Genomic DNA, 15768 nt, shown 5'->3' with positions numbered 1-15768 from the left:
AGCTCTTTTCCAGTCCTCTGGTAGTTCCCCTGTGTTCCAGGATCTTTGAAAAATATAGTTCAGTGGCTCCGATATCACATCTGCCAGTTCCTTGAGAACTCTGGGGTGTAATCCATCTGGTCCTGGCGATTTGAACTCATCTAGGCTGGACAGGTGCTCCCTAACCATTTTCTTGCCTATCTTAACTTGTGTTTCTGTTTTGTTTTTTATGGCACTATTTTTGATAGGTTGGTCTGTTTTTTCCCTTTGTGTAAAGACAGATGCAAAAAATGAGTTAAATAGTTCTGCTTTCTCCCTGTTGCTTGTCACCTTCTTGCCACTTCCACCCACTAATGGACCAATCATTTCCTTCACTTTTTTCTTGTTTTTTACATGTTGAAAGAAGCTTTTTTTGTTATTTTTGACTTTGGTCGCAAGCCTTAGTTCATTTTGAGTCTTGGCTTTCTTCATTTCATCTTTGCAGGCTCGGGCTATTTGCTGATATTCTGACTTAGTTATGTTCCCCTCTTTCCACTTTCTGTACTTGTCCTTTTTATCTTTCAATTTGTCAGAGAGTTCTTTATGCAGCCATGCTGGTTTCTTTTGAGAGCTGTTATTTTTCCTCTTTGTTGGTATTGTGCTAGACTGTGCTTTTATTATCTCATTTTTCAAAATTTCCCAAGCTTCTTGAGTTGTTTTCCCCTTGAGGATTCTCATCCATGGAATCCTTCCCAAGCCCTCTCTAAGTTTATTGAAATTAGCTCTCTTGAAGTCCAAGACTCTAGTTTGACTGTGTTCTATTGGTTGTGCTTCTATAATGTTGAATTCTAATATTGCATGATCACTTCCTCCCAGGGTTCCTATGGCTTCAACACCGTCTATCATTTCATCTCTGTTAGTGAGAATTAGATCCAAAATGGCTAATCCCCTAGTTCCCTTCTCTACTTTTTGGGAGACAAAGTTGTCTGCTAGGTTTGCCAGGAACCTGTTTGATCTTCCACTTGGTGCGGAGTTTGTCTCCCAGTTGATGTCAGGGTAGTTAAAGTCCCCCATTACTATTGTGGTGTGCTTCCTACATACCTTAGTTAGCTGACTAGCAAAAAGTTCATCTATTTCCTCTGTTTGGTTGGGTGGTCTGTAGTATACACCTATGGCAATGTCATTTCCCCCCCCTTTTATATTGACCCAAATGCATTCAAGAGAGTTTTCATCATTGTTGTACTCTATTTCTGTGGAGATGTAGTTATTTCTTATATAGAGAGCAACTCCACCTCCTCTTTTATTTGGTCTGTTTCTTTTAAATAATTTAAATCCCTCTAGCTGTGTGTTCCATGTGTGAGTTTCATCCCACCATGTTTCCGTAATGGCAACAATATCGTATCTGCCCTCGTTAACCTGAATTTCTAGTTCACCCTGTTTGCTGTTCATACTCTGTGCATTGGTGTATAAACATTTGAGTCCTTTGTGGGTGGCCCTGTGTTTCCTTTCTACATAACCTGTGTGGTGCCTGAGTTCCCCTATTGTCTTACCACCTATTTGGTTAGTGCACTTTATGTGGCACTCGCTATTAGAGGCTTCATTTTGATTGGTAGCAAGGTTGGTATTCTTGTCCACACACACATCTATGCTACATGCACTGATAGCCCTATAGTTTTTAAATTGCCGGGGACAGGGTTGTTCCGTATCAATTAACTCCCTGTCCCCGCTGTTTAGTTTAAATTTCCCTCCAGAAAATCTGTGAATTTATAGCCGAGTAACTCAGTCCCTTTTTTTGATGGATGCAAACCATCTCTTTTGTACATCTTTTGATTGGACCAGCTACTGACATCGTGACTAATATATCCAAAGCCTTCCCCTTTACACCACTCCTTTAGCCACATATTGAATTGTGCTATGCGCTGGCCTTTTCCGTTTTGCTCCTTATACACTGGTAAAACCTCTGAGAAAGTAAGCCTACAGCCTATTCTGCTAAGTTCCTTCCCCAAGCTCTGGAAATCATTCTGCACAGAGAGTACATCTTTTTGGGACAGATCATTAGTGCCAAGATGTACAATAGCCTCCACATCACAGTCCTTGCTGCCATTCTTGATTATTTTAGAAATACGCTTCTTGTCCCTACTGGCAGTAGCACCTGGAAGACACCTGACCTCTTTCAAAGCCTCTGTGTCCTTTCCTAAATTTACATCCCTTATAATTGAATCACCTACCAGAAGGTAGCTTCTCTTTTTGGGAGCCTTTCTATTCTTGCATGACTGATGTGCAATACCTGATTCACACTTCTCCCTGTCAAAATCTAGTTCTTCATCTCGGACCACAATCCCCTGCTTATTTGAGTTATCTTCACAAATACCTTTACCAGTCTCCTAAATGTCCCTATTAAGGTCAGCAAGGGCACTGTAGCTGTTGTGCAGGGACACAGCGAAAGCTTTGTGTTTATGGTTCACAGCTCTCACCCTGCCAGATCCCACGGTTGTCCACACTGCCCTTTTCCTGCAGGATCTTTGTGGTAAAGGGGGCTGATAGCAGGGAGGCTTACTAGAGTAGAGGGGCTGAACTGGACACCTAATTTCTGCCCGAAGAGCACGGATTACAGACCCTAGGTAAATGATCTGTCCTTGTAGGCTATATCCTAAGAGAAGTTGCATCATCAGCTTGTGAAGATGGGGAACCATCAGTGGTTTTCAATTGGTGCATCTGCATTACAGAACAGCCTCTTCTGGAAATATGATCGGCCCCCATGCTACTAGTTTTTTTGTAAGTGTTATTAAAAACTGAATTATTCTGGAGAGCCTTTGGAGCTTTAGGAGACCTGAATCCAACTAATTCTGCATCCTATTTCTCACAGTAGCTGGCTAGATATCTTTTGAAAACTCAGAATCAAGACAATAACTATCTCCCACTTCTTTATATTAATCTTGAATAGAAGCATGCTGCTTCTTGACTTATCATGACTTACAGCCATCAGTAGACTGAAAGGCTTGTCATTCTAATTGAATGGTTTTTAGTTGATCAACCTCCTGATTTGTGGACTTATCCTCTATGAATTTATAAGCCTCAGAGCAAGTTAAAGCATAGTAAAAACTCTCTTTGAAAACCACCATTATAATTTATTTAAGCTTAAGACCTGCTGATTTAAGGCAGTAATAAAGCTTACAGCTAGTAAGATATTTTCCACAGTTTCCAAATGATTCAGAAGGATTATTGGTATACAGTTTTCATTTTATTTGAGTGATAGCAAATTCATTGAATGTAAAAGAAGCACATTCAGTTGAGCAGTTGTTTAAAATGAAGGAGCATGAGTACAAAATTTGTGCTTTGAAATGTTTACTCAGGTCTTGCACATCAACTAAATTGACAGTGTTATTTACTTTGACAAGGTAAACGTGACAGCTGAATTATTTTCCAGGACCTATAATTATAGCTGTATTTATCACAGATCCATAAAACATGATTGATGTTTCTTAAGTAACCTCACATTATATTGCATTTATAGAGGGCATATTCAAAACAAACCTTTCTCACTAAGCTTCCCTGAATTCAATATTTTTTTCTTGAGCTATTTAGATTCTTAAAATGTCATTAAGTAGAAGGTAGTTGAATTAATAAGTACTTGTTTCGTGTAGCTCTCTTAAATTGTACAAGAATCTGTTTTGGAACTGAATGCCTTTGACAAGTTACCAGAGATTTTATCTGGGAAATTTCTGCATAGACTTCTCATTTGTTTTTCTCAGCATAGACTACCAGAGAGGAACTCTTGATAATAAGCTTTAAATTCAAAATCTCTAGATTCAGTAATTGGAATCTCTATCTAAGGCAAAGAAGGGCTCCTGTTTGAACCAATACTCTTTTAGTTGGATCACTGGCGTTACTCCATATACAGCAGCTTCCCACAGGCATATAAGAAATCTCTAGATACTGTGAAACTGGCTTACTTAGCAGAAAGCAGATACAATTAGTTTAAGTTTCTTTCTTGCAGACAAGAATGAAACCACAAATAGATCTCCCTATCTTCCTACTTTGACTAGCGTCAAAGTTTGTGTGTGTTTTGTGTGTGTGTGTGTATGTGCGTGCCCCCCCACACACTTGTGCTCCCAGATGCTAATTCTAATCTCTTCCATCTTTCTGAATCAACAGATTATTGGTTGTTCCCTTGCTGGCATTGTGAGGCAACTGATACATTTTTATCATAACATAACATTCTCAGTAGCTAAGGAACTCTTGGTTCTTGTGTTAACAGCTTCACTCTTTATACCATTTCCATATCTTCTTCTTTTTATTTCTCTTTAAATCTGGAGGTATCAACACTTCTTTCCCTTTCTCTTTTTGACTTTTGATGGCTAGAAGGTTTTTTTTCCCCTTGTTCTATTTCCATTTCTTTGATGGAGCTGTTGACATCTCCCTTTCAGAACAATCTTAACTGTGGATAACAGAAAGGAAAATTCCCATTTCCTCTTTAGCTGAAGAGATCTGCCTAGTTTGGGATCTCTCCCTCCTTCCACTGAGGTTGGATAGAAGGAAATAGTATTTTTTTATCTTTACTATTTGTCAACAAGACTCCTGAACTCTCTCCCATTTTGAATTGGAGTAGTCTCTTTCATTACTTGTACAAGTAACTCTTTCTGCATCCCCCTTGGAGTCAGAACTGCTGGCAAATGTCAACCCCTGATTGCCTGGCCAGTCAGGCAACCCACAATAGTTAGCAACCTGGAACTCTTTCCAAGGAATGATTGCCTCCTACAGTGGTTAGGGAATTAAATACTCCAGTCTTTTCCTCCTACATCAGTGTTTCTCAACCTTGGCAACTTTACGATGTGTGGACTTCAATTCCCAAAATCCTCCAGCTAGCAATGCTAGCTGGAGAATTCTGGGAATTGAAGTCCACACATCATAAAGTTGCCAAGGTTGAGAAACACTGTCCTACATCAACTCATTCTACTCTGAAGATGGAGTGGCATTAGTGGTAGGGCAGTAGGATTTCAGGACCAGGAGTGAATGAGTGAAAAAATGCATGTAGTTTCAGTTGTTACAGAACAACTGATCTGCCCAATTAGAGGAAATGGATTAATAAGTTTGTTGTTCAACTTTTTAAATAATTCTGTGGAGGGGAGAAAGAAAGCCAGATGTGATTTTTAGCAACAATGTGGGTTGTTGTTGTTATTTTTGACAGAGATGCTTGTATCAAACTTGGGTGCAACCCAGTTGATCCTAGGTGGTTTGAAAATCCTGGAAAAATATGTTTCTTATGGAATGAAAAAACGCAAGAAATGTTCAGCAAATAAAAGTAGGCAATAACCTTAGGCATCTGAACTGATGAATATCTGAGTGGAGGCATGAACTGAGTTGTGATTAGCAAACTCAGCTACTAGTAAAAAGTGAAGTCAGTTGTCTGATTAGTACTTTACATGGCAGTGAAGGTTTTGTTTTAAGGAAGCATTTGTGCTCCCAGATTTTCTGCTTGATTGTTGATGATGGGCAAGAGTAGCTGGAGTTTTCTAGAGTTTCCCAAAAGTTGCTATGAGTTGTGGGCCCTGCTCAGAAACAAGATGATGGGTTCTGGAAAACTTACTGAATGATCAGTTGAGCCATGTCAGAGGCAGAAAGAGGGTGATAACAGGAAATAAAATAGATCTTTTGAGAAAAGAGATCATCTATCTCCAAGAGGGTATCCAGATTGGTAACATTTGATAAATCAGATAGAATGTCCAAGGAAACTGTATCCCAACCCTCCTATGTGGAGGAAAGGGGATATAACAATTCAGATGGTCAAAGTCACAACTGGGCAAGTCATGGGAAAAAATTGGTCATTTTAAATATTTCAGTGTCCAGATGGCTGGCTGTCATGCCAGAATCACAATACCTGTTTCTTCAAGGAAAGATGGGCAAAGGTGTCCCTGAAGATTATCTCTATGGATATACATGGATCTTTCTGTACTATATAGGATTGCTAAATTAGGGAAACAATTTCTCTTGTCACTCATGGGTGTCAGAGGAAAAGAAAGTTTTTTGGGTGCAGAATATAGGGGGTAAGAAATACTCTAACTTATGTGATAAACCTTCAACCTAACTGTTCTGCAAGCTAGAATATAAGAGAGATTGAAGTTCAAACAAAGAAAAAAAAATGCCCACTGACCTGGCACTGTGTGAGCTTGTGAGCAATTTATAAGTATTTCAATTTTTTTTTTTTTTTTGGTCAGTCTGAACTTCTGTTGGGTATTGAAGTCTTTTGAGGATTTGTTACCTATACTGTTATGCTTCCTTGTTAAATAACATAATTCCTTTTGTTTGGAAAGAAAGAAGGAACGCTCTGGACTAGATTGTAAAAGAGTGGTTCCTAAGGCAAAATAGAAAATGTTTGCAGGAGAGAAGATACTTGGTAAGATAGACTGCTGGGTATCAGATTCATATTTGCAATTATCCAACATGGTCAAATGAATCAACATAGCAATGATAGGAATAAATTTACACCTCCCACAATAAGAATCAAAAGTAGCTAAATATTGACAGGTCTCTTACATGTGAATCAAACTGTTAGCTCCTCTGAGATTCAGTTTAGTGAAAATACGTGCCTTCTGCAAGCAGTTTAAGAATTCTATTTCAATAAGGGAAAGGACAGTAATTCCTAATTTCTAAAGAGTTCAGGAGTTGGCATTCATGGATTACAACAAAAAAAATCCTTTGTTTTTAACCCCCCAAAAAGTGCTGAGGAGGAGCCTTTAATTTGTTTCAATATGATTCTTTATTTCCATTCAGCATATAGTTTGCCTTTAAATAATATAGTTAAATCAAGCACGGACAATCACTGGAGAAGGCTGTGGGCATGTGGGCTCCCTCACACTTGTGGGTGTATTAAGTTTTGAAAAATGTTCTAGAAGCTTCCTGTCGTTTTTTAATTGTGATAGGCCTATTTTAGCGCCTGCATTTTAATTTTCATGTGTTTCCCATCTCAGTGTGTCAGAAAAGTGTTGTCACTTTTAAGTATTTTTTTACCAGAAGAGGCTTCAAGAGTCACAAAAAGAGGGTTCATATTTTAAATAGTGTCTTTAAAATAAATCTCTCTCAGAAATTTAGTGTGACATGGAGTCAAGAAAGTTTACAATACCGTATATGCCGGCGTATTAGGCGACCCGGCGTATAAGACGACCCCCGTCTTTATAGCCGGGCCGCATTCCTAGAACGTCATCTTATACGCCGGAAACTACCAGTATTTCCGGCGTATAAGACGACTCGGCGTATAAGACGACCCCCGTCTTTGGCGCCGATTTCAGCGCTCGCGGAAGTCGTCTTATACGCCGGCATTTACGGTATATAAAGAAAATGAGAGATGCAAGAGTCCATTTTTGACCAATGCCAGAGTTGTGATAAAGGCAATTGTGAGATGAGAGCCAGGAACTTGAGATCATAAGCTATACATGTAGTTGTTTTCACTTTTTGACCAGTTGTTGAACAAAGTGGCTGTTTAAATAAGATGCTCACGTGAGTGCTTCATTTAACTGCAGTCCTGGCATTCCTGGTTACAATTGTTAAATAATCTTGTAAGTTGTTAAGTGGACATAATCCCACTTTAGGAATGTGGGATGACTGGGGAGAGGGGCACTAGGAGGCCCAGGAGCTGAAAATCTTCCCTGCTGAAATCCATATAAGATTTTCAGGCCCTGAGTGGAGAGATACTCATGTGTGGCCAGTGCTGGACTTCCCGGGGCTTTCCCCATCCTCCTGTGTGTTCGTTTCTTTATTGTGCTGCCTCTCTACTCAGAAGCTGAAAATGCTCTCCACTGAAATCCAAGCAGGATTTTCAGTCCCCGAGCAGAGAGACCCTTGGGTGTTGCCTCCCCCACCTGTCTGAGACACCTCACGATCCTTATCTTACTGTATTGCCTCTCTGTTCTCTGATCGGATTTCAGGTCCCTCTTGTCTCTGGGGGATGGCTGAAAGAGTTGCCTGCTGAAGGAGTTCAGCTCCCACCCCCCACCCCAATATGTGGGAGGAAAGTTGTCCAGTGGAATGGAGGATCAAGTCTTCATGATCTGAGTTCCTTTTCTGCACCTCGCCCCAAAAGTTCAGTTCCCCTTGGTAGGCATCTCTTTCAGCCAGCTCTCAGAGACTAGAAGGAATTCTCTAAGTAGACATTAGCAGCTTGCAATCTTCCAAATTGCAAGCTGCTTTGTTGACTTTGCCTTTCTGGGGAAGCCAGTAGAAAAGATTGCCAATGGTGATCACATGATTGTGGAGTGCTTGGCACCCGGTCATAAATATGACCAGGTTGCCAAGCACCCAGATTGCAATCATATGATCACAGGAGTGGCAGTACAGTGTTTTGCGATGGCCAGAAGTACTTTACAGACCGTGAATTACCCTTTCCAAAGCCTTGTAATAATAGACCGTGGTTAAACAAATGGTCATAAGTCAAGGGCTAGATGTACTGTACTGTGCCTATACAGCCAAACTCTCAGCTTGATAAGGAAATTTCTATCTTGCGTCCTGCTTAGCGGAAACGAGTGCCTAGGCTGGATGAGTGGAGTCCATGTAACTTTTACTACATGCGAAAGGTTCCTGTCCATAATCTGGAGGCTTGGAACAAGAGGATAGCATGACCTCTCGATTCCAGATAAGGAGAGGAAGATGACACTCAAGAACATTCTGGTTTGGAATATAGATGTGCTCTTTCATGCCTGTATTCTATTAATGTCACTATGTTTCCGAAATATTGTTTAGGATGTAACAGTGTGGTTATTTCTACTTCCTGATTCTCTCAGCACAAGCCATGAATATTTTCTCAGCTTAGAATGTAAGGGTGGGTACATTGGATAAAAGGCATGTCTTGTTGCATGAACTTGTAGCCAAGAACTGAAGGCATTTTCAACCTCTAGTATTACTTTATAAGTTATACACATCTTTAGCCTGCATTGGTAGTCACTGGAGAATGCATAATGCATTTATATAAAATGATAATTGCTTCAGCTGTAGGTCTGTGAAGAGGTAAATGAGTTCATGTAAATTACAGATCCTAGCAAGCCTTCTGCAAAATAACAAAAGATGCTTTCAAGGGTGGAAAAGCGTGTTGTTCAGTTTTTTATTGTGTAGTGTGCCAAGATTTGAAATTCATCATGAGCTTTGTATTAAACAAGATAAGGTTATATTATATATCTCTGGGAGAAAAAAATCATACAATATTGGTGGTTAGTAGATATGTGTCAATTATGATAGATTTTAAATCAGCTGTCAAGCAGATCCCTTACATTGGAATTTGTGACTTTATAAAAAAAAAGAATGTTGGTTATGAATGGAAATAATGTAGCTTTATTTGGTATCTGGCTATGAATTTCATTGGATACAGACCAATTTTTTTTCTAAATTAAGTAGTGTCCTGAAATATGTAAAATGATGAAATTGTATCACTGGGTGAATTGTACACTTTTTGCCATTGTGATGGACAATGATCCAATTTAGGTACCATCTTAATTTTCTTCCAGTAAGACATGAGAAAAAGTCTCTTTCTTTAGAGTAAGTGCTATTTGATAATAAATATTTCAGGCAATACTCAGTATTTTCATGCTCATTCCTTTTAGGCAATAGTCCACATTACTTTTGCCTTTTAGAGTCACAAAGTCATTATATTTCATCTGATTCTGTTGCTTCATTTTTTTGCCAAATGACTACATTGATGTATAAATAAGAAAGGAAGAAATGGGTCTCCAAGAATTTCTTCCTCATGGCATGTAGCAATGAATATTTATTATGATCAAATTTATTATGAACAGTACAAATCATGGTTTTGCATGGTGAGGACATCTGCCTTTTTAATAAAAAAATCTGATAGATGCAGAACATATATTCTTTCATGTCCTATAGGGACATGTTCTTCTTCCATAAATGGGGATCAACCATCCTTGGATTCAAAATAAAGAGCATGCTTATTGCATTATTGCATTGAAAGCCATTGTCTTCTCAGCAAAAGCTGCCCACTTGTTAAAATTATTGATGGAGGTCTTTTTAGTTGTTCAATCTTTTTATGCCTTATCCATTTTACTTTTTGACATGTAAGGTCCTAAGAGAAGATATCACCCTTGCAATGGCAGATATATATGTTTACCAAAGTCTTCAAAATGTCCACCTGTGTGTGCCAAGATTAGCAAAATCTATGTAGCTACTCACTGGATGTCTTTTTGGGGTACCGTATATTCCAGCGTATAAGGCGACCCGACGTATAAGACAACCCCTATCTTCGGTGCCGAGTCGCATGCCTAGAAAGTTGTCTTATACGTCGGAAACTACCGTTATTTCCAGTGTATAAGACGACTCAGCGTATAAGACGACCCCCGACTTCGGCGCCAATTTTAATGCTTGCAAAAGTCGTCTTATATGCTGGAAAGTATGGTACTTCCTCTGAAGTGGTCTCTTTTCTGAAGTTTCTGAAATGCCTAGTATTAGATCCTTTAGGAACCTGCTTGGACTGTCTATCTGTCCCATCACATCTTATTTATATGAATTTTCGATGCACAATATAATGTTGGTTTCCTTTTTGTTAATATGTTTTATATTGTTTAAATTTATAGCTGCTATTAGTTTATTTTAATTTTTCATTAATTATTTAATTAGTTTTTGAGAAACACTTTATGATGCAGTACGAGGAGCAGCATAGATTAACAGATTAGCACACTGTTCCTTGCACCTTAAGCAGAAGTAGATGAGACATGCTTATTGTACATAAGAAGATCTACAAAATAGTATCAATGTTGACTATTGTTGTGTAGGCTGTATCTAACATTGTATCAGTGAACGTTCGGTCATATAACCAAATATGTGTGCTGCACCCTCCAAATTAAAATGGATTTACTCTTAAAAAGTATCCAGAAGTGCAGTTAATTATATCACATAGAGAAATCAGATAGCATCTGCCTGATTGCCAGTTGCTCACAAAGCACTGTATAAGACATTGGCTTAATGTTTAATGCCCTACATGGCTTGCATTTCTAATATTACAAATTTATTTGGGAATTAGAATCTACAGGACAGATTTTTTCCTGAAATTTCCTCCCATCTATATGAAAAGGGTCTATATCAGGGGTCCCCAACCCTCGGTCTGGCACCGGTCCATGGCATGCCAGAAACTGGGCCATGTAAACAAGCGAAGCCCCATAAGCAGGATGCAGGTAGCATACAACACCATGTCCTCTCCAGTCTGTGGAAAAACCTTTCTCCATGGAACTGGTCCCTTGTACCCAAAAGGTTGTGGGGCGCAGGTCTATATAACATATGGGAAATGGCCTTCTCTTGAGCTGGTCCCAAGCTATGAAGCAATTGTGGATGAAGATAGATAAAACAGATACAAAAACTTAGGTAATAAAGACATCTTGATATCAGCAATATGTCCCAGAAATAAAAATTGATCTCAACTTCATATTGAGAACACAACAAGATATAACTTTACATTACAAGATGTAACTCAGTTTATTTCATCTATTTAATTTAAAGGGCATTTTAATTCCCCTTTATGTAATTACTTGCAATGCTTAAGTATTTTAACCAGTACTTTTTTTGTAAAAAAAAAAAAAAAAAGGTGCCGGAACTCATACATGTCATACAACCTGCCTTGTCTACCCTACAAGGTTCCATGTAAAAAAAGTGCTAATCTACCTCTCATATTGTAAAATACTCTGAATTGCAAAAAAATTATCTAAATCTAAACTAGAGATTTTACTATGTAACTGCTGAATGAGATTAAGTTTTCCCATTTGATATTAATATACAAGTTGAAATAGATAGAGCCATTATAGTTGGTCAAAAACTTTTAATATTTAAAGTTAAAATGACTAGTGGATTTTTGATGCATTTCTCATTAAAAATACAATTTAAAATTCTAATAGAATCTGCTATCTGTCTTAATATATCTATCTTATTCCAAATTTGTATAAACTTGCTTAATCTTTTGGCCAAATAAATTATAAAAATCTTTTGATTTTATTCAAATTTCAGTTGGTTGATAGGATTCAGCTCTCTGTCTTTGTTCTTTTTGGTATCATGACTAACCAGACTTGATAACATGAATCGGAGATGGGGTTATCCTGTAGTACTCAGTCAAACAAATGAATGAAAATAAAGGGCAATTATTTTTGAAATATTTTTATAAACAGTTACAGTAATACTATCAATTTTATTTAATTACTTGTTCTATTTCTTTGGAAGATAGTTGGTTGCAATATTTTATATGAACTTCTTCTCTAGGAGTGATGGTAATTGAGTGTAGAAAATTTATTTTATTTAAGCGTACATGCTCTGATGAATACAGTTAGCATAAAGCTGTATGCTTCATTTATTTGTTTAGTTATTTTAACATTTCTCTCTGAATATACTTTAACTGGGTTATTTTAATCTGAGGAGCTTTCTTTTTTAATTTATTTGCTAATAAGTCATATGCCTTATTGCCATGCTAAAATTTCTGTCGAATACATATCTACTTGAAGGCAATTTTATTATATTCCAAGACATCTAATCTTCTTTTTCCCTCTAATCCTCTTTTCTTTTGAATCATTTTTAATATCTTTATAGCCTGTATTTCTATGTTTATTTTAACTCTACTCTCTTCTTTTAGAGAAACAAAAAAGGATACACACACAATAATTAACATCATTAAAATTGTAGTTAACATTTCTCAACAAAACACTAGTTTTTAGTATTATTTATATATGTAAATGTATGTGTTTGCATGTGTGTGTGTATAATAACAGCTATATAAGTATTATTACCATGTCGAAGGCTATATATATTTATAATGTAAAACCTGTATTATACCAATTAGTGGGAATATTCCAGTGGTTGCAGGAAAAAAAATAGGTATTATGTCCAGAAGCTATTAAATACATGGGGATTATTATCCCCAGGAAAATATTTACTTTAGTAAGTAAGAACATTTAAAAATACTTTATCCAGATGAAACATATTAAAGAGAACAATAAGAAATACCTCTGTTTATACAGAATAATGAGTGTTGTGAAAATGAACCTTTCCATCAAGATGGATACATATTTTTAAAATAATGCTTATGTTGGTTCAACATAAATATTTTAGACAAATTGATAGGCTAATGGTTAAATTCTCTTAGAAAGAACAAACATTTCAGCTTCTGAGGACTTCCAATGGCAGAACTCTCAATGACTGTTTTGGAAAAAAGAGATTTTAACAGCAGCATTAAATAAGAGATTTCTGGATTCCTATATATCAGTTTCAGGCAATCTCAGAAAGTGTTAATTAACATAATGAGTTTTTGACATATTAGTTGTTAGATGATAGTTTTATTATAATCTGTCTTGAATGTAATCTGCATCTGCATAAGCAACAGTCCTATCCTTCCCCACCTCATCCTAATTTAAATCTGTCTAGCCACTCTGTGGATCTGATGAAGTGTGGTGTGGAGCTTATGTCTTTAAATAAAATTAGTTATTTGAAAAAGATACTACCAGAGTTCTTCAGACTCAGAAAAGATTTAAAGTCTGAAGACTAACTGTCATTTCAGGCTTAGACATCTTAACATGTTAAACTTGCTTGCAAAAGTAGGTTATAATGATTTCTTAAGTAAAACTGGCTTAATGATAAGATGTTTACATTTTGAAAAATGTGCAGTTTGTTCCTGCATTTTGATATACACTTCTAATGGAAGAAGATTTTGCTTGCCTGTCTTACATATTTGTCATTGGTTTTGCTGGAATGGAATACAGAAATGAAATGAAATGTCTGCAAGTAAACAAGCTCAGAGAGCACCAAGACTACAGAGATATATAGTTTACTTATGAAAAAATTTGTATGTAAATTTTGGCTTGTATATTGTGACAGTCATCCATTAATCTTTTAATGTATGCTTTTAGACTTACAGAATTTGAAGATACACCTGCAAGTCAGCTAACAATAGATGAGTTCATGACCATTGACCTGGAAGAGGAATGTGATCCTCCTTCATTTACAGCTGGCCAACGAAAGATAAAGATTCAGCAGGTGAATCTTTCAGTTGTTCATTTCCCTAATTCTTAATTCCTTTTGTAATAGGAGAGATAAAGCTCTGCCATGCTATCTTTGTAATATTATCCTACACTTCTTTCACATCTGAAGCCCGAAGTGACAGAATCCCCCCCATATATATAGTATAAACATAGGTAACACCAGTAAGTTATGTAATAATGGCTGCAGTTCCCTCACTGCATCAGAATCTAATTCAATAAAAACATTCTGAACAATAGAAATATCAGAATCTGCTTGAATTCTTTCTTACTTATTTTGATCATTAAAAATATAATTATTTTTTGGGGCTGAAATTTCTCTTAAAGCATTTGAGACTTTTGCAAAACAGCTGTCAGATATTTCTAGCAGCAATCAGACCTGGAAATGAACAACTGAGGTTCAAGTATTTCTGAGCACTGATTAGTAAATAATAGTACAAGAATTTCAACCAATACTTTGGCTTTAAATGTGAATAGACACAAACAGACAAAGACACAGACAGACACACGGCATTCAAAGCAGTTAGCTGGTTACTTTTTTTTCTTCTGTGTCTGTGTGACACAGTGGAGGAAGCTACTCTCTTCAGAAGAGGTAGGGTAGCTTACACTTGGATATTGTTTATACAATGGCAACAAGACTCTTTATTAGAACCCACTATTATGGTATCATTGCCAATATCTTATCTGATCCCATTTGGATGTTCCTTCCCTAATGTACTGAATATACAAGAAAGGCAGTTTTCAGTCACATATAGGGGTATGCACTGTGTCAGTTCTAGGTCTTTGGGTCAAACGGATAATGTGATTTCATGCCTTTTTACGGGAGGGGAGTTGCCAGTGGCTGTTACAGAGGGGGGGGGGGTATTTTGCCTCTTAGAGGAATCATCCCTGGACTTGGAGATTTTAGATAAGATCACCAGATCTCCAACTTTCCCTTTTAGGGAAGTTTGTTGAAATGATAGTTGTGGATCAACTATGGAGTAGCCTAGATCATGGGTCTCCAACCTATGGGCATGGCCCTGGAGTGGGCTACAGGCTCTTGGCCAGCAGGCCATGGAAATGGCTGGCCGATGTGCGCATGCGTAGGCATGCATTCCCCCCCACTCACGCTAGCACCGCAGGCCCCATTTGCACATGTACACAGGCGCAAATGGGGCCGCTAGTGCTGGGTGGGTGTGCGCGGCCATATTTGCACATGCCACATGCGTGAATGAGGATGCTAGTGCCGCACCAGTGGCTGTTACAGAGAGGGGTGGTATTTTGCCTCGTTTGTGTGCGTGCACCAATTTGGAAGCTGCTCTCCTTCCCTCCGGGCCGTGAGCCCAGAAGGGTTGGAGACCTCTGGCCTAGATGAAGTAGTTTACTTAAAACCTTTCCAATCAGGAATGGGATGGAAACAACAATGGTTAATTTGGACCTAGTCCTCTTAGATCTCTCAGTGCCTTTTTTTTTTACACATTGACCATAGTCCTATAGTTGATATAGTACTGTACCTGATCATTTTGTGGGATTGGGGAGTGGAGGCACTGTTTTGCCGTAGTTCTGCTCCTTCCTCAATAGACAGGTTCAGGTTAGGGGTAATAGAGGCTGAGAGTCATGGGTCCCAGATTTGTGGAGTTGGGACTAGTTACATTCTCTTACTGGTAGTTTTAGGAAAGGAGACAGTGGCAAACCTCTTCTGAAAAATCTTGCCAAGAAAATTGCAGGGACTTGTCCAGGAAATCTCCATTCTTGACCACAGTTGAATGAAATTAAAGATCATTAATCTGAGTTGGGAAAAAATGTTCACTCTGTCTGCAAA

General features: G+C 37.9%; 1 protein-coding gene across 3 annotated transcripts in view; it reads left to right on the top strand.

Moving 5' to 3' along the window:
• Nucleotides 1–15768, top strand: part of BRF1 (BRF1 RNA polymerase III transcription initiation factor subunit) — a 218245-nt gene that overhangs the window by 107392 nt on the left and 95085 nt on the right. For all 3 annotated transcript variants that reach the window (XM_039336739.1, XM_039336730.1, XM_039336721.1), the window contains one exon: nucleotides 13839–13965. In XM_039336739.1, the coding sequence (XP_039192673.1) occupies nucleotides 13839–13965 (127 nt within the window). The remainder of the gene's footprint in view (nucleotides 1–13838; nucleotides 13966–15768) is intronic.

Source organism: Crotalus tigris, unplaced genomic scaffold (assembly GCF_016545835.1).
Source record: "Crotalus tigris isolate CLP2741 ecotype Arizona unplaced genomic scaffold, ASM1654583v1 scf7180000017548.2638350, whole genome shotgun sequence".
NCBI lineage: Eukaryota > Metazoa > Chordata > Lepidosauria > Squamata > Viperidae > Crotalus > Crotalus tigris.
Note: the sequence above shows the minus strand (reverse complement) of the source record. Positions and strands in the feature narration are given on the sequence as shown.